At 38.9% G+C, this 19,189-nt stretch overlaps 2 protein-coding genes across 8 annotated transcripts in view; one reads left to right on the forward strand and one right to left on the reverse strand.

Moving 5' to 3' along the window:
* The window catches only part of CIR1 (corepressor interacting with RBPJ, CIR1), a 46,170-nt gene extending 28,773 nt beyond the window's left edge, over positions 1-17,397 (reverse strand). The window contains exons 1-7 of the mRNA XM_055289778.2: positions 17,265-17,397; positions 9,391-9,485; positions 4,023-4,096; positions 3,153-3,163; positions 3,000-3,064; positions 2,551-2,599; positions 1,281-1,398 (exon numbers count right to left, since the gene is read on the reverse strand). Coding sequence (XP_055145753.1) covers positions 1,281-1,398; positions 2,551-2,599; positions 3,000-3,064; positions 3,153-3,163; positions 4,023-4,096; positions 9,391-9,485; positions 17,265-17,336 — 484 coding nt within the window. The 5' untranslated portion in view covers positions 17,337-17,397. The remainder of the gene's footprint in view (positions 1-1,280; positions 1,399-2,550; positions 2,600-2,999; positions 3,065-3,152; positions 3,164-4,022; positions 4,097-9,390; positions 9,486-17,264) is intronic.
* The window catches only part of SCRN3 (secernin 3), a 33,387-nt gene continuing 31,508 nt past the window's right edge, over positions 17,311-19,189 (forward strand). For 2 of the 7 annotated variants that reach the window (XM_055289784.2, XM_055289779.2), the window contains exon 1: positions 17,311-17,530. In XM_055289784.2, the coding sequence (XP_055145759.2) occupies positions 17,311-17,530 (220 nt within the window). Of the gene's footprint in view, positions 17,531-17,557; positions 17,940-18,304; positions 18,585-18,789; positions 18,791-19,189 lie in introns of those variants that run through there. The other 5 variants (XM_055289780.2, XM_055289783.2, XM_055289781.2 and 2 more) reach the window with 5 other exon arrangements.

Here is a 19,189-nt window from a genome sequence, read left to right on the forward strand (position 1 = left end):
ACATGGCAAACCCTATCTCTATTAAAAAATACAAAAACTAGCCAGGCATGGTGGTGTGTGTCGGTAGTCTCAGCTAGCTACTCGAGGGGCTGAGGTGGGAAGAGAGCTTGAGCTTGGGAGTTGGAGGTTGCAGTGAGCCAAGATTGTGCCACTGCACTCCAGCCTGGGCAACAGAGCCAGACGCCATCTCAAAAAAAAAAACAAAAAACCAAAAAAAAACCCAAATTTATTCATCAAATTCCTAAGCTCCTAATAGGAGAATTGGCACTTTGAATCCTATGGCCTGAATCAGCTTGCTGGAAAGAAGCAGGATCTCTAGCTAGTGATTAGTGGCTGAAGAACGTATATTGATTGAGGATAAACCCTGGGCTCAGACTGAGGCAGCAGTGAAAGCCAAAGGGAGTCTAAGGAGGTGCATCACAGGCCTTGGTGGCCTGAGAGGACAGGGCTTCATGCCTAGAGCATCCGCTTCAGTAGAGCAGCCCTGCTTTTATATGTTCTGTATACTGAGGTTTCATGTAAGATTTCTTAAAAGAAAAAAAAAGGGTTCTCTAGCTGCTTTAAAAACGCAGAAAATCTCTGAGTTATACTCTCACCCTTATTTTAAAATAAGGAGCTGAAGTTCATAAAAGTGAAAGGACTTGCTTAAGGTTACAGGATTAAACAGATTATATCTATTACAAGTTAGGGTTGGATTACTGTGCCTGTTTCAGTAATGTACTAACAAAGCACTAATAAATTTAAAACTTCTCAGTTTAGTATCTCTTTAGAAAAAGAACCAAAATGATCTAAACCAAATTAGACCAATTTTTCTGAAGTAGACAGTAATATGTAGGACAGTAAGTAACTTTAAGTAAAAAACAATTTTAACATACTCAGCTTTGTTTTTACCTCTGTACTAAAAAGAGATGGCTGCTGAGGCTTTCAGTACAGTCTATTTTTATAACTCAGGATATGAATATGAGAAATAAGCATTTTTTCCTTCCATTTTTAGGCTACTAGCCTGATAAACTATGTTTAATGTATTTTACTTTAAAACTTAGTTCATAGGGCCTTTGGCTGGAAAAATTAAACTTAATCCTATTACACAGCATTTCAATTCAACATATATGATCAGAGTTTCCCATTAATCATATTTTGGGAACGGTCTTAGTCAAAAACAAACAAACAAACCACACACACAAACCCAAATAAAACAATACCCAGAAAGAGTAAAGAAAAATGTTGTTTTATCTTTCCTTGTTTGTCCTCTCCCGAAACAAATCATGTCTAGTGCCTACCTGAGCCATCAGTGGGAACCGAACTTGCATTGATTCCAGAAAGACCAAACAAAGGACATTCTCGATCTGTGTTGACATGACCCCATTTGTGACATTTAATGCACCTTACATTTCGAACCTGAGAAATAATGAATGTGATTTTGGTTACTAAAAAAGTAAGAATCTAACCAATGTTCAAATTCTTATTCCTTGATAGAATTTAAGCTAAATTACATTTTTAAAAGACCTCCAGGGAAAAAGACTCCAAACTATGTTTGGTAATTTGATACAAAGACTAAAATCTTTCACTATCAATTTTGCCTAGAAACTAAGCTGAATCCCATTTCTTTTTGCCTCTCACTTGGTGGCAATATAATGTCATCCAAAAAGAAATGGTAAAATACCAAAAAGAATTATGTCATTATGTGAAGAATTTAAGCTTAAATTCTCTCATTTTAATAAGTTAACCTTTAAAGTTTCAAATTTCAAAACGCGGAGCTGGTAAACATTTTCTGTAAAGGTCCAAATGTAGTAAATATTTTAGACTTTTTGGGACAGATGTTGTCTATTCTAACTACTCAACTCTGCTGCTGCAGTGGGAAAGCAGCCACAGCCAATAAGTAAATGAATAGGCAAAGCGGTGTTCCAATAAAACTTTCTTTACAACAAGGATTTGCCCTCTGATGATAGTCTGTCCTGATTCTAAACCAATAATAGATTTAAATCTTTTCTTGACCTTGAGCTGATTCTCCAAATTTTTTGAAAACTGCAGAGACCAATATCATTATAGCTCTCACTATAAAAGTTTGATTCCTTTTTTTTTTTTTTTTGGAGATGGAGTCTCGCTCTGTTGCCCAGGCTGGAGTGCAATGGTGCAGTCTCGGCTCACTGCAACCTCCACCTCCTGGGTTCCAGCGATTCTCCTGCCTCAGCCTCCTGAGTAGCTGGGATTACAGGCGCCTTCCACCATGCCTGGCTAATTTTTTGCATTTTTAGTAGAGACAGGGTTTCACCATGTTGGCCTGGCTGGTCTCAAACTCCTGACCTCATGATCCGCCCGCCTCGGCCTCCCAAAGCGCTGAAATTACAGGCATGAGCCACTGCGCCCAGTCTGATTCCTGTCTTTTATCAGCCTACTACATTTTATGTTTTCTCCTCTATTCCTTATATTATCTGATACAAATCAAAACCATAGTGCCCCTTTTCACCTTAAACACCTTTTAGACAACAATATAAAGACACATTTATTAAATAAAAATTATTCTTACAGAGTAAAATCTGTGTCACTTGCCTGAATACCAAAGGGCTGATCTCTGATGTTCATGTCATCTTTGGCATATCTATTAAATAGAGGAAATGTACAAACACAATATTAAGAATAATTTAAAAAATTAAACAGCAGTTAATCAGAAAAATAGTTTTACAATTCTAAGAACATTATGAAATATATTACTTCAGTAAGAATACAGAACTATAAAATCTATCCAGTATTTCCAAACACCATTTAGTTATTATGTGTCTAGTCTGATAATTTGTGATATTAAAAAAATGAAAAAGTATATAAAACAAAAGACTATGAGCAAGCAGATTAGTTGAATAAGACAGCTAATTAAAATCATTAAAAATAACTTTTCACATCAGTTGCCTCCTCTAATAATTAAAAAAGCAACATAAGATGGGATATCAGTAAATGTAAACTAAATGATACATATCTTGTCTTAAAAGTAAACTAGTCCTTACTTTTCTCGTGGGGCTCCTTTCTGCCATTCAAATTTGTATTCGGTCTCTCCTTCTGTTTCTTCTTTCTAAAAACATTCATTGAAAATTCTTTTAATTTTTCCATATAATACAATCAATTGCAAGTAAATTCAGACATAGAAAATAGTACTTTACCTCTTTGTTTTCTTGATTGCATATCAAAAATATGGAAGAAAAAAGGTATGACAAGTTAAAAACGTCAATATAAAAATCTACTGTATACACTATGATATCATGTTATTTAATTGTCACTTATAAGAATTCATTTTTTTTTTCTCCTTTCACATGATAAAAATTCAGATCATTGCAGGATAAAATACAAAATTAAAATTAATAAGTATGTTAATTCATAGTTTTTAAACTTTTTACTGTTCATTGACAGTGAATATTATGTTTTTTATTTACAAATGCATTAAATATTTAGTAACAAGGACTAAAGATACATATGCAAATTATGAAAGAATAAGTGTACTTTGGACATGAAGGTTTCTTCCTTCTCAAAGGGCACATTATGAAATATTATCAGATTAGAAAGATATTTTTTAGTATTTATTCTGTTGTATGATTATAGTTTTTATTATCTTCACAGGATAACAGCAATTTTAAAAGATGGAGAGCAACTTTAAAAAAATATCTGTCATAGTACTTTTTCATCTTTAGCTGCAAACACATCAAAGACTTAAAAGAAAAGGAAGGAGGCCAGGCGTGGTGGCTCACGCTTGTAATCCCAGCACTTTGGGAGGCCAAGGCAGGTGGATCACAAGGTCAGGAGTTCAAGACCAGCCTGGCCAACATGGTGTCTCTACTAAAGATACAAAAATTAGCCGGGTGTGGCGGCGTGCTCCTGTAATCCCAGCTACTCGGGAGGCTGAGGCAAGACAATTGCTTGAACCCAGGAGGTGGAGGTTGTAGTGTGCTGAGATGGCGCCACTGCACTCCAGCCTGGACGACAGGGCAAGACTCCACCTCAAAAAAAAAAAAAAAGAAAAGGAAGGAGATAAGTACCTTTTTTAGCTCCTGGAGGGGCTTCATACATGAAATTAAGGCCATTCTTTACACGTTCATCTCCCATAAGCAATCTAAGTGAAACAAGACAAAGTTATTGATTTTATGTAGGACAAAAATAAAAAATTATAGAATAATCCACTCCCCACCAAAAAGCCTAAGGGAATTAAGATAAAATATTTTTGTTAGAAACAGAGTTCTAAAACTTTACTCCACTAACTAGATTACATCTGAATGGAAATTAAACAGTGCTGCTTCTTTAGTAACTGGTTATAAGCTCTGAGACTTTCTTACTACCTGAGAGATCCTACCCATCCTAACAAAAAAGGGGAAAAATAACATGGTCATTTTTCTTACAGGATTTTCTTAAACCCTGAAATGCTGTGGCAATTATGACAACTTTGAAATCCCATATGCCATCACAAATTTACAATTAAGTTAAATAGTGCCAACGCTTTTTCTTAATTGTAAGGATCAAACGGTTTTGTTTTTTCCCACCAAAAAAAGAAAAGGCAAAGGAATCAGTTTTGGAAAAAATGAGTCTCTCAGGGATTTCTTTAGGAAGTCAAATCCAACCAGGGCTTGTAAGAGTCACAATAAATGAGAAAATAAAATTCTTTCGTGAGGCCAGTGAAAAAAGAATAATTTAAAGAAAGTCTACAGCTGGGCACAGTGGCGCACACCTGTAATCCCAGCACGCTGGGAGGCCAAAGCAAGTGGATCACCTGAGGTCAGGAGTTTGAGACCAGCCTGGTCAACATGGAGAAACCCCATCTCTACCAAAAATACAAAAATTAGCCAGGCGTAGTGGTGCATGCCTGTAATCCCAGCTACTCAGGAGGCTGAGGCAGGAGAATCATTTGAACCTGGGAGGCGGAGATTGCAGTGAGCCGAGATCATGCCACTGGACTCCAGCCTGCGCGACAGAGCCAGGCTCTGTCTCAAAAACAACAACAACAGCAAAAAAGTCTACACATGCCAACTAGTATGATGGACTCAGTGTCCGGTGAATGACAAAAATCACATTCTTTATAGTTCTGTTTTAATACTAAAAGTTCCCTGTTTGAACTCTGTTTAAAAAAAGATACACTAGGCTTTTTAGAAAAAAAAGCTCTGTAACAAATGGAATGACTGGTTCAAAGTTTTAATTCATAAGATCCAAGTAAAAATAATAAAGGAGGCTAAAGAGTGAATATAATTTCTCCTTATATTTGGAAAAGACAATCACAAAGAATATATGACATGATTGTAATTCCTCTCCTTATATCCACTGGATTCTATAAAGACCTGTAAAAAAGAAGCAAAAGGCCACAGGGATCTTCATCCAATAGATGTAGATATAAATAGAGTGATATTCAGCAATAAAAGGGACTGAAGTACTGATATATGCAATACCATGGGTCAACGTCAAAAGCATTATGCTATGTGAAAGAAGCCAGTCACAAAAGACCACATGACATATGATCTAATTTATAGGTCATGTCCAGAATAGGTAAATCTATAGAGACGGCAAGTAAATTAGTGGCTGCTCAGCGCTGAGAGGTAGAAGGGGAAAAAGGCAGGGGAATGAGAAGTGACTGCTAATGGGTAGAAGATTTCTTTTTTGGATAATGTAAATGTTCTGAAATTAGATTACGGTGATGGCTCCAAAGGTCTAAATATACTTAAAAACAACAAACACTTTAAACAGGTGTATAAGTTACATCTTAAATTCACATCATTAAAAATATCAAAATCAGCTGGGCACAGGGGCGCATGTCTGTAATCCCAGCAACGTTTATAGCAGCATTATTCACAATAGCCAAAAGGTGGAAGTAACCCAATACTCAAACAGATGGATAAACAAAATCTGGTATGTACATACAAAAGAGAATTATTCAGCCACAAAAAGGAATACAGTGCTGATACATATTACAACATATGTGAACCTTGGACACATTATACTAAGTGAAACAAGCCAGACACAAAGGAATAAATATATGATTCAATTTATATGAGGCATTTAGAATAGGCAAATTCACAGACACAGAAAGTAGAATGGTGGTTGCCAGGGGCTGTAGGCCAAGGGGAATAGGGAATTATTCTTAAATGGTCACAAAGTTTCTGTTTGAGATAGCGAAAAAGTTTTGGAAATGATGATGGTTCACCACACTGAATTTAAGGGTATACTGAATTGCACACTTAAAATGGTAAATTTTATGCAATATATATTTTACAAAAAAACCCACAGACAAACCATTTCATTTATATGTGTTTTTTTCTTTCTTTGTTGTTTTTTTTTAGAGACAAAGTCTCACTATGTTGCCCATGCTGGTCTCCAACTCCCGGACTCAAGCAATCCTCCTGCCACAAAGTGTTGGGATTACAGGCATCAGCCATCGTGCCCAACCCAATTCATTTATATTGAAACAAAAATAATAATAAAACCCAAACTAAAAGATTGTTTCCCACTTTATGCAAAATTCAAGACATATATAAAAGGTAAAGGTATAATATTGGTATTTTTGTTTTAACCTCAACTAAAAATTTACATAGATTTTTTTGACATCCCATAAAATCTTTGTATGTATCTAGACAGAATAATAAATGTGATTTTCAGCTGGGCGTGGTGGCTCATGCCTGTAATCCCAGCACTTTGGGAGGCCAAGGCTAGAGGATTGCTTGAGTCCAGGAGTTCAAGATCAGACTGATCAACACAGTGAGCAAGAGACCCTGTCTCTACAAGAAAAGAAAAAATTAGCCGGGTTTGGTGGTGCGTGCCTGTAGTTCCAGCTACTCAGGAGGCCGAGGCAGGAGGATTGCTTGAACCCAGAAGTTTGAGGCTGCAGTGAGATATAATCATACCACTGCACTCCAGCCTGGGCAACAGAGTGAGACCTTCCTCTCCAAAAAAAAAAAAAAAAAAAAAAAAAAAAAAATTTTTTTTTCATCTTAGGATAAAAGTATAAAGTGACTAATAAACCGGTTGATACAATAAACATTAAGAAATCTCTAGGACAGTAAAAACTTAAAAGAGAAACAACAGATTACTGAAGAATGAAATTGGCTATCAAAAACAGTACTTTTGAATGAGGAAGAAATAAACACTTGGCAAATGACCAATTACTGATAAATTTGCATTCAAATGACCAAACCTAGAAGTAATAACATGTTAGTAGCAATGAACACACTTAGCGCTCAGATCGTGGTTTCTAAATACCATTCACCAATGAAAGGAATCTGGGTGCCTTGGAAAACTGGTTGATTCCAGTGTTGCAGCAGGGAAAATAAAAGACGAGTCTGACCAGCTCGTGGGACCAGAAGCAGCATTAAAAAAACAAAACAGCGTTGGTGCATGTTAAATGGATACACGAGCCAATCTAACAGAGCTCTCAATGGCCCAAACTGAAACAACTGGAGCAAGAAAATAAGTAACAATAGTATTATATAATCATCCAAAGAATTAAATAAATAGCCATGAGTCCATATTGACAGAAAATTAATAATAACTAGATAAGGGAAATTCTTCCTTACAGAGGAATTCAAATTAATAAATGTAGAGGGAATGATAGAAATAGAAAATAACCATTAGAACATCACAGAAATAAATGATGCAGGCATGATCTACTGATGAATATCAAAATTAGGCAAAAGTCCAAGGAGAAACAGGGTATTTTCAGGGCTTCAAATATTAATTAAAAGGGAAAATGGTAACTTTTTTTTAAGATAAAGAATAAACATGAACACTGTGATCTGTTTCAAACCTAGTTTTCCACCTCCACTCTGTTTTTATCCCTCTAACTCAGCAACTGTTTCCTGAACACCCTCTCCATTTTCCAATATGTTTTTACTATTAATAATATAAAAATAAGGTTTTTTTGTTGTTGTTTGAGACGGAGTTTCGCTCTTGTTGCCCAGGCTGGAGTTCAGTGGCGTGATCTTGGCTCACCGCAACTTCTGCCTCCCAGGTTCAAGCAATTATCTTGCCTCAGCCTCCTGAGTAGCTGAGATTACAGGCATGCACTACCAGGTTTGGCTAACTTTGTATTTCTTAGTAGAAATGGGGTTTCTCCATGTTGGTCAGGCTGGTCTCGAACTCCTGACCTCAGGTGATCTGCCCGCCTTGGCCTCCCAAAGTGCTGGGATTACAGGCATGAGCCACCACGCCCGACCAAATTAGGGTTTTTAAACAGTGATGCTATTGACATTTTGAACTAGATAGTTCTTTGTTGTGTGGCGCTGTCCTGTGCATTGTAGGCTGTTTTGTGGCATCCAGTCTCCACCCACTAGATGTTGATAGCACCCCAGTCCACAGTTCTGACAATCAAAACATTGTCAAAACAATGTCTCCAAACATTGCTACATGTTCCCAGGCAGGGTGGGGGGGGGATGCAAAAAATGGTGCTCAGTTGAGAACCACCTATCTAAATCCTTATCATTCTTCAGAGTTCAGCTTAAATGTCACCTCTTCCATAAAGTCTTCCGTTATCCTAAATGGAATTATTCTTTCCTATACTAACATGCTGTATTTTTAAAAGCAGTGTATGTTTTTAATATATCAGTTATTATATTTGGCCTTGAACTATATGCATTTGTATCTCTTACTAGGGTTTCTTAAGGGTAGAGAGAAACTACACTTCACACACTTTTATAGGTCTCTATAATACCACTTATTGCCATGCATGGAGTACTCAATAAAAGTTACTAAGATTAAATAAAATTAGTGAGAAAGCTACTTAACTTTTATTTCTTTAACTTTCCTCTCAATATATTATATTTTAAAGAGTAGTAATAGTTTAGTATTACTTTGCTAAATTCCATATTTTGATTGAAAACTGAACTTCATGGACAATTTACCAAAACACCACTATTCAGTTGCTTGATTAACCAAGAGAAAACAGCTTCAGTGTTAGATCTGCATATACAAACACAATAGCTAAAGGCAGGTACCACGTTAGAAGACACCAATTAAGAACTCTAGCCATGATACAGCTTTTAACAGAACAATGACATGCATGTCAAAGTCACTTTACTTTTCCTCTTGAAAGTATCCTGGGTATCTTTTGAGTGTGTTAAAGAAATAAGTTTGTAAGAGGTCTCAGCAGTTCAAGTGTAGACATGATTGTTCTTCTAAGCTTTGCCTAATTTGAGACTTGCTCAAAGACTGTATATGAGTCACATGAATCTATATTTTATGTGAATTATGGGTAAGGCTGGAAAAAGTGGCCATCTACAGGTATGAGAGTAAAAGAGATAGCCCTCAGGGAAAGACATGAATCCTATAATTGGGTATTTGATTCCAAAAAACTGACTTAATATATCATTCAGTAGGAAATTATTCCCATGAAATTGATAATTCTAGATATACTGGTGTAACAGAATTTCTTACCTATTATCATATGATTCTTGTTCTTTAAGATATTGCTGCATCAATTCTTCTTGTTTCTTCTTATCATATGATATTTTCTGTTCTGCCATCCATACCTAGATTAGTGAAGTAAAAATGCAAATTAAATTGTTGAATTTAAATTAAACAAAGTTTGCTTTTCTTGTATAATAAAATATAAAATGCAATTGTTTAAAGCAGGAGTGCCCAATCTTTTGGCTTCCCTGGGCCACAGAAAACACACTAATACACAGTGGAAGAAGAAGAATGGTCTTGGGCCACACAAAATATACTAACGATAGCCAATGAGGCAAAAAAATCTCATAATGTTTTAAGAAAGTTTACAAAATTGTGTTGGGCCGCATTCAAAGCCGTCCTGGGCCATGTGTGACCCACAGGCCAAGAGCTGGATAAACTTGGCTGAAAGTTTACAACATAATCCAATTTGGCCATAATTACATCATTACAAATTAACACCTGAAAAATCTGAAGTGCCTTGATACAAGTTCTTTTTATTTTTGAGACGGAGTCTGGCTATCACCCAGGCTGGAGTGCAATGGCACAATCTTGGCTCACTGCAACCTCTGCCTCCGGAGTAGGTTGAAGTGATTTTCCTGCCTCAGCCTCCGGAGTAGCTGGGATTACAGGAGCCTGCCACCACACCAAACTAATTTTTTTGTATTTTTAGTAGAGAAGGGGTTTCGTTATGTTGGCCAGGCTGGTCTTGAACTCCTGACCTCAGGCAATCCACCTGCCTCAGCCTCCCCAAGTGCTGGGATTACAGGCGTAAGCCACCGTGCCCAGTCCATAGAATGCTTTATAGCAAGTTTTGGTTTTTTAAAAGCTGTATTTATAGTTTAAATTATGTTAACTATATTCATAGGTAGTCAATGTTATACATTTCTTATATATCCTTCCAAGATGTTCTAATATATATATATATGCAAAAGAACATATACAACATTCTTCTTATATAAATGGTAACATACTTTACGCAAACAGACACATATGCACACAAAATATGTATAAAATAAAATTATATACCATGGAGATCTGATATGGTTTGGCTGTGTCCCCACACAAATCTCATCTTGAATCGTAGTTCCCATAATCCGCATGTGTCATAGGAGGGACCCGGTGGGATGTAATTGAATTGTGGGGGTGGTTACACTTCATGCTGTTCTCATGACAGTGCGTGAGTTCTCACGAGATCTGATGGTTTTATAAGGGGTTTTTCCTCTTTTGCTCAGCACTTCTCCTCACTGCTACCATGTGAAGAAGGACATGTTTGCTTCCCCTTCTGCCATGATTGTAAGTTTCCTGAGGCCTTCTCAGCCCTGTCAATTAAACCTCTTTCCTTTATAAATTACTCAGTCTTGGTTATTTTTTCATAGCAGTGTGAGAATAGATTAATATAGTAAATTGGTATAGGTAGAATGGAATGCTGCTAAAAGGATACCTGAAAACGTGGAAGTGACTTTAGAACCGGGTAACAGGCAGAGGTTGGAACAGGAAAATGGAAACTTTGGAACTTCCTAGAGAATTGGAAGGCTCAGAAAACAGGAAGATGTAGGAAAGTATGGAACTTCCTAGAGACTTGTTGAATGGCTTTAACCAAAGTGCTGATAGTAATATGCACAATGAAGTCCAGGATGAGGTGGTCTCAGATGGAGATGGGAAACCTTTTGGGAAGTGGAGTAAAAGTCTCTCTTGCTATGCAAAGAAACTGGTGGCATTTTGCCTCTGCCCCAGAGATCTGTGGAACTTTGAACTTGAGAGAGATGACTTAAGGTATCTGGTAGAAGAAATTTCTAAGCAGTAAAGCATTCAAGAGGAAGCACAGCATAAAATTCTGGAAATTCTGCAGCCTGACAATGCAATAGAAAAGAAAACCCTATTTTCTGGGGAGAAATTCAAGCCGGCTGCAGAAATTTGCATAAATGAGAAGTCGAATGTTAATCACCAAGACAAGGGAAAATGTCTCCAGGGTTGTCAGAGACCTTCACAGCAGCCCCTCCCATCACAGGCCTGGAGGACTAGGAGAAGGAAAAAAGTGGTTTCCTGGGCCGGGTCCAGCCTCCCAACTGCTGTGTACAACCTTTGGTCTTCGTGCCCCGCATTCCAGCCACTCCAGCTATGGCCATTGCTTCAGAGAATGCAAGCCCCAAACCTTGGCAGCTTCCATGTGATGTTGGGCCTGCAGGTGCGCAGAAGGCAAGAACTGAGGTTTGGAAACCTCTGCCTAGATTTCAGAAGATGTATGGAAACACCTGGATGTTCAGGCAGATGTTTGCTGCAGGGGTGGAACCCTCTTGGAGAACCTCTATTAGGGCAGTGCGGAAGGGAAAAGTGGGGTTGGAGCCCCCACACAGAGTCCCTACTGGAGTACTGCCTAGTGGAGCTGTGAGAAGAGGGCCACTGTCCTCCAGACCCCAGTATAGTAGATCCACCAACTTGCACCATGTGCCTGGAAAAGCCACAGACACTCAACACTAGCCCATGAAAGCTTCCAGGAAGGGGGCTATACCCTGCAAAGCCACAGGGGCAGAGCTGCCCAAGGCTTTGGGAGCCTACCTCTTGCATCAGCACACCCTGGATATGAGACATGAAGTCAAAGGAGATCCTTTTGGAACTTTAAGGTTTAATGACTGCCCTATTGGATTTTGGACTTGCATGGGGCCTATAGCCCCTTTGTTTTGTCCAAATTGTCCCATTAAGAATGGGTGTATTTACCCAATGCCTGTACTCCTGTTGTATCCAGGAAGTCATTAACTTGCTTTTGATTTTACAGGCTCATAGGTGGAAGGGACTTGCCTTGTCTTACATGAGACTTTGGACTTAGACATTTGAGTTAATGCTGGAATGAGTTAAGACTTTGATGGACTGTTGTAAGGGCAGGATTGTGTTTTGAAATGTGAGGACATGAGATCTGGAAGGGGCTGGGGTGGAATGATATGGTTTGGCTGTGTCCCTACCCAAATCTCATCTTGAATTGTAGTTCCCGTAATCCCCGCGTATTGTGGGAGGGACCCGATGGGAGGTAATTGAATCATAGGGGCTGTTACCTCCATGGTGTTTTCGTGATAGTGAGTGAGTTCTCACGAAATCTGGGATAAAACCATCAGAAAAGGAGCTTTTCCTCTTTTGCTCAGCATTTCTCCTTGCTGTCACCATGTGAAGAAAGACGTGTTTGCTTCCCCTTCTGCCATGATTTTAAGTTTCCTGAGGCCTCCCAGCCCTGCAGAACTGCGAGTCAATTAAACTTCTTTCCTTATAAATTACCCAGTTTCAGGTATTTCTTCATAGCAGCATGAGAACAGACTAATACTAATACAAGACTAATACGGATCAGTAAACAAACACTTTCTTCTTTTGGGTGGTAAAGTTGCATATTGTGGGACTATACCATAATTTATAATTTATTTATCTCCTACTGTATAAATGAGCACTTAAGAAATTTCCAGTATTTTGCTATTAAAAACTTTGCCGCGAGAACTCAATACACAGGTAATTTCACACACATTTGGCAGGGTTTCTAAAAGGATCAAGGCATGGCCAAGGAAAAAAACAGGCCAAGATATTACTGGCAGAGAGGATGACTCAGGCAAAGGCCCAGAGATATAAAATAGAATGTAAGTAGTTCAATATTACTAACATATAAAATCTGAGGTTGGGCAGAGGCGGGCAGATCACCTTAAGTCAGGAGTTCGAGACCAGCCTGGCCAACATGATGAAACCCTATCTCTACTAAGAATACAAAAATTAGCCAGGCGTGGTGGTGTGTATCTGTAATCCCAGCTACTCGGGAAGCTGAGGCAGGAGAATCACCTGAGCCTGGGAGGTAGAGACTTCAGTGAGCTGAGACTGCATCACTGCACTCCAGCCTGGGCAACAGAGTGAGCCACCATCTCAATAAATAAATAAATAAATAAATCTGAGGTGGGAGAATAGTAGGAGGGGAGAAGGAGAAAAATGATGGAATGAGATTACTTGGACTCGATCCTGTAATATTTTAATAAGGGGCTGAAAAAGATCAGATTTGTGCTTAAAAAAAGACAATTCTATCGAAATAACTTACATCCATACAATGGAATATTATTTAGCAATAAAAAGGGAAAAGTACCGATACATGCCATACCATGGATAAACTTCAAAAAACATTATGGTGAGAGTAGCCAGTCACAAAAGACCACAGATTGCATGATTCCATTTAAATGAATTTCCAGAATAGGCAAATCCACTAACAGAAAGTAGATTAGTGCTTGCCTAGGGCTGGAGAGAGGGAGAAGAGTTAAGGAGAAATGGGAGTGACTAACAGGTATGGGGATTTCTTTCTTTTTTTTTTTTTTGAGACAGTGTCTCACTCTGTCACCCAGGCTGAAGTGCAGTGGCACAATCTTGGCTCACTGCAATCTCTGCCTCCCGGGTTCATGTGATTCTCCTACCTCAGCCTCCCAGGTAGCTGGGATTACAAGCGCCCGCCACCACACTCAGTTAATTTTTGTATTTTTAGTAGAGACAGGGTTTCACCATGTTGGCCAGGCTGTCTTGAATTCCTGACCTCGGGTGATCCACCCCCCTCAGCCACCCAAAGTGCAGAGATTACAGGCGTGAGCCACCGTGCCTGGCAGGGGTTTCTTTTTGGGGTGATGATAAAGTTCTAAAATTGTGGTAATGATTACTTAACTCCATGAATATATTTTAAAAACCACTAAATTGTACATTTTACATGAGTGTTTGTATGATAGGTAAATTTATCTCAGCAGAGCTGTTAAAATGAAAAATGACTATTCTGATGGCTGTGTAGTGAATGGATTTGAGAGGACTCAAGATTGGAGGCAGTAGAACCACTTAGGAAATGCAACGATATAGGTGAAAGATGATGAGGGTCTGAATTAAGGCACAGGCAGCAGTGACAGAAAGGAAAGATGGATTCAAGAGATATTTGGAAGGTAAGACCAATAGCATTCAGTGATTGACTAGATAAAGGAGTGATGGGAAAAGGGATGAATCCTGAGCTTCTGGTTTGGGTAACAGGATGAAGGATTGTTTTACTATCTGTATTTCTACCCATATGAGATAGCAAGTATAAAAAGGGCTGATTTGGGGTAAAAAACTTTTATATCAGATATGTTGAGTTTGAGATGCCTATAGGACATGAAGATGTAAATGTCTAGTAGATAGCTGTCTTGAGCCACATCAAAGTTAAGAAGAGAAAACTGGGACTGCAGATTTGAGTCATGAGTAAACAGGCTAATTAAAACCGGCTAGTTGGATGTGATTGCTTGGGGCAAGCATACTAAGTAAGCAAGAAGTGGGCCAAGGATGAAACTCTGGGGAACACTTATATTTTAGGAGCAGGCTAAGAATAAAGATCCAGTGAAGTTGATGGGAAAAGAACAGTCTAATAAGAGAGCTGGAAAACTAGAAGAGAGTAGTTATTACAGATAAGTGAACAGAGAGTTTCACAAAAAACGGAGTTTACGGTAGTACTATTGTCAATAGCCAGTTTGTGAACTGTTTGCCAGTCCACAAGAAGACTAAAGAGCTTGGACCACAATGTAAATTAACTGCTTCCTTCATTAACAAAATCAAGAAAAAGAAAGAACAGCTGAACAAAACAGTGTATCCTGTGACATAAATGATTGAGGCAGCGCATAACAATACATAACAGAGTGACTAGCAGATATACAGCATTCACTCTTATTTTTGGTGAACAAATGAGACCTTAAAACCTATCAGACTTTTTATAAGCTTGGGAAACTGAAAACAAACAAGGAAAAAAAGAACCTACTGGACTTTAATAAACCCAACATGCCTAATTTTACAATTAGAATTTTCTTTCTTTCTTTTTAAATATAGATGGGGTCTCACTTTGTTGCCCATGCTGGTCTTGAATTCCTGGCCTCTCAAAGTGTTGGAATTATAGGTATGAGCCACCATACCTGGTCCTTAAAATTTTCATGGTGGAACCCTTTTGCACTCTTTGATCAAACTCCTTTGTTTCTTCCACTTCTATTTCTTAAAAAAAAAAAAAAAAAAAACTTTACTGGAGTATGACATATAAAAAGCTGTACATATTTAATGTATACAACCTGAGTTTGGTGACAAGTATATCCCTGTGAAACCATCACCATAATCTACACTATAAACATATCCATCACCTCCAAAAGTTTCCTCCTACCCTGATAAATTTTTCTATTTATCTTCACTTAATATAGTTCCTTTATCCTTAGTTAATAAAGAATGCTAGAGGTCATCCCCTCTCCCCATAAAGTGTTAACTATCTAGAAAGGTCTGCTAATCAAAAACATTTCATTCTTCTCCTCTATCCTGGGAAAAGTATAAAACAGATCAAAGAGGCCAACAATATTTGGTACATTTTGCATAACACTTTACAAGGATGAGAAGAATGTAGGTTCTAAGCCTATAACTGCTTTACTGAATTTCTCATAGCGGACTTGCAAAAGTTATTCTCCGTGGATTTCTTGTTTCTTGTAAGAAAGCTGACACATTGAAATTTATACAGCGAAATGTCAAAAGTTCCAGTAAAAAATTATGATTTCTCAGGTATATTTGTCTCTAAACAGCAAATAAGCAAGCACCTGAATTCCATCTAATCTCTTCATTCTTGTAAAAATAGTTACAGCTGACCCCCTAAGTATGCAGAGAAAGGAAATGTCTGTGTTTGGTGTCAGAAGTTATTGAGCCAACCAAACACAAGAAACCTCTCCCTCCCACAGTTGCAACCACACAAACACACACTGGTGCAGTGGAAAAAAATCACTGGGTTAATCAGGTGTTCCAGATCCTAGTTCTGGTACAACATTTAACTAGCTGTGTAACTCTTGGCAAATTTGTTTCCTCATTTATAAAATGAGGAGATGGGGCTGGATGATTACCAAAGAGCTTTCAAGGTGTATCTGTGTTATTAAAATTTCATGGGGGAGTTATTAAGAAAAAATGTTTAATAAGACTCCTTAGGAAGGTAACAGTGAAAAAAAGTTGAGAATCACTGGTCTAGAAGTGAGAGTACATAGCAATATCTCATCACCTCAACTCGTTCTAAAAACAAATAAAAGCTTAGTTATTTTCACAAGTTTCTGTGTAGGGGCAATCAACATTTTATTGAGCACCTCCTCTCTGTAGTGGACACAGTGATAGATGCCTACGTTGTTTCAAATCCTTCATCTCCACTATTTCACTTAATCCTCACAATTAAGTCAATCATCCTTAATTTACAGATTAGAAGACTGAGGGTCAGATATTAAAAATATTTTGTGCAAGGTCTTAAGGCTAAAAGTGACTGCTCGAATAACTAGAATCCAGGTTTGACTCCAAAGCCGATTCTTTCTACTTCACTCTTCTGCTTTTCATTACTATGATATTCACTAAGGTATTACACCTGGTAAACCTGTAATTATGTAAAACACTAAACTTCAACGAGGTCATCAAAAATACACTAGATTATTGGGTAAATTTTTTAAAGATCTATCTTAAATAAACGGGGAGACTTCTTTGTACAGAAAAGTAGAGTTCAGAAGCCGTGATCCCTGGGATTCGAAAAGACAAAAAACCAGAATCAGCTGAGGGAAGTACCGAGGAATTTTGACATTAGTCTTCACATATTATGGATTTACATTCTGGCCGACAAAGATTCTCTAGGCCACCGGTCTCCTCGCTGTTGCAGAATAAACGCTGAGGACCCGCTGCGTCAGCGAGCTGCTCAGCAGAGAAAGGCAAGACCACCAGGGCTTTAGGCCTAGAGAAGCGGAGGCTGTTCTAGGGATCTAAGAGACACCACCACTTTCACTTCCAGCAGCCTCTGGGAAGGCAGTCCTCCTGGGCCTGATCCCTCCCCGGGTCTGTTTACTCACTTTTTTGATATTGGATTTGGAGGCAGGATGAAAGTCTTTCTTGCACATGAAGTTGGCGAAGGATTTCCCCATCTTGGAACTGGAACTAGGGAATGCAGGAGCTAGATCTGAAGGCAACGTAAACAAACTCAGCCTCCCAACCGGAACTGCGTTTCCAGCAGCAAGGGGAACTTCCGAGATCAAAGGTGACAGCTTCCGGCAACTGATGCCTCCACCGGCCACTCCTCCCTACGTCCACCTGTCACTTCGGGTAGCTGGGAGGCCAGGTGAGGGGCGTGCACGGGGGAGGGGCGTGCATAGTTGAGACAGAAACCGGGAAGACCCGACTGTGGCGCGGCACTGCTTGACCGAGGGTCTCCGGAGCCCAGCTGCACCGGCTGCGGTTTGAGCGCGCAGGGCCGGGGTGCGGGGTGGACCGCGGCTGCCCTTCGACCAAAGGTGCTTGAAGCGCGAGCCCATTACTTTCTGTGAACTCTGACTCGAGCTGCAAAAACTTTTCTGCACTGTTTTTCTCATCTATATTATGAAGATAATAATTCCGGCCCTAACCGTAGTATGCTTGCGAGAATCCAACGATATGATGTTTCTGAAAGCGCCAGCTGAACTAAGAGCGCGTGAAATAGAATGACAGGCAGCTCTGCAAGAACGGAGGCCCTGTCTATTTTGTCCCCAGCTGTACGGTGCTGGCGCCGAAAGACGTTCAATAAATACTTATTGAATGACGAATAACGCTTTAGGAGTTGGTAAAATCTCTCAAGGCTTCACCTCCTCAGTGGGCTAGGTGCCATTCTAACCAGGGGGCAAGTTTCCTTAGCTTTCCCTACGACCCCAGTTAGGCAACTCAGGTTACCTATTGCAGCTTGATGGCCCTTGGGACTCCAGGTTTTTGAGTGGACGTGGCTGCTACTGCAGCAGGTGATGCACCAACCAAGTTCTCTATCACGGTAATGTTAAGAATAAACCTTGGCCGGGCGCGGTAGCTTACCCCTGTAATCCCAGCACTTTGGGAGGCCAAGGTGGGTGGATCACCTGAGGTCAGGAGTTCAAGACTAGCCTGGCCAACATGGTGAAACCCCGTCTCTACTAAAAATATAAAAAATTAGCCGGGTGTGGTGGCACGCGCCTGTAATCCCAGCTACTTGGGAGGCTGAGGCAGGAGAATCACTTGAACCCAGGAGGCAGAGGTTGCAGTGAGCCGAGACTGCGCCATTGCACTCCAGCCCGGGCAACAAGAGTTAAACTCCATCAAAAAAAAAAAAAAGAACAAGACTTTATGAGAAATTTTCTCTCCTACCAAATAATAACAATAACAGCTTTCATGTGAGTATCTACTATGTTCTATGCACTGTGCAAAACACTTTACGTGTTGCCTTATTAAGTTCTCATAACAGCCCATCAAATAGTGTCTTTTATTTTTCTGATGAGGCAGAAGGCATAGGGAAGAGAGAGATTAAATAGTCTGCCAAAGTTATATAGTGATGGAACTAACTATAAAACACAAATAGAAGGAGATCCAGGACATAAGCGTTGAAATACAGAAAGAAAATAACAGAACCATCAAGACATCAGACTTCTCGTCACTGAGGAGAAGAGGAAAACCATTAGGAGTTTCAGGCTGAAGTTTTTATTTAGTCATTTTGTTTTCTTTTTAAGGAAACATTTATTATATTTAAATTTTGTTTTTAAATTGCTAGCATCTGCCTGTGTAAAGCCATTGTAAGGTTTTGTCATTATTAAAGGAAAGAAGGAAACTCTGTAAAACAATGTGTCTGTTCTGGCAGCAAAATAAGGACCTTTAGGTGTTCTATTATAAGTGAAGATCTAAGATTTTCCAAGTTACAACTGAAGAGGTAATCTAGATATTAAAGTATATAATTGCGATTTATAAATTAAATATGTGAACTTTCTCCTAGAAATATCAGCAA

This window comes from Symphalangus syndactylus, chromosome 8 (genome assembly GCF_028878055.3).
Source record: "Symphalangus syndactylus isolate Jambi chromosome 8, NHGRI_mSymSyn1-v2.1_pri, whole genome shotgun sequence".
Taxonomy (NCBI): domain Eukaryota; kingdom Metazoa; phylum Chordata; class Mammalia; order Primates; family Hylobatidae; genus Symphalangus; species Symphalangus syndactylus.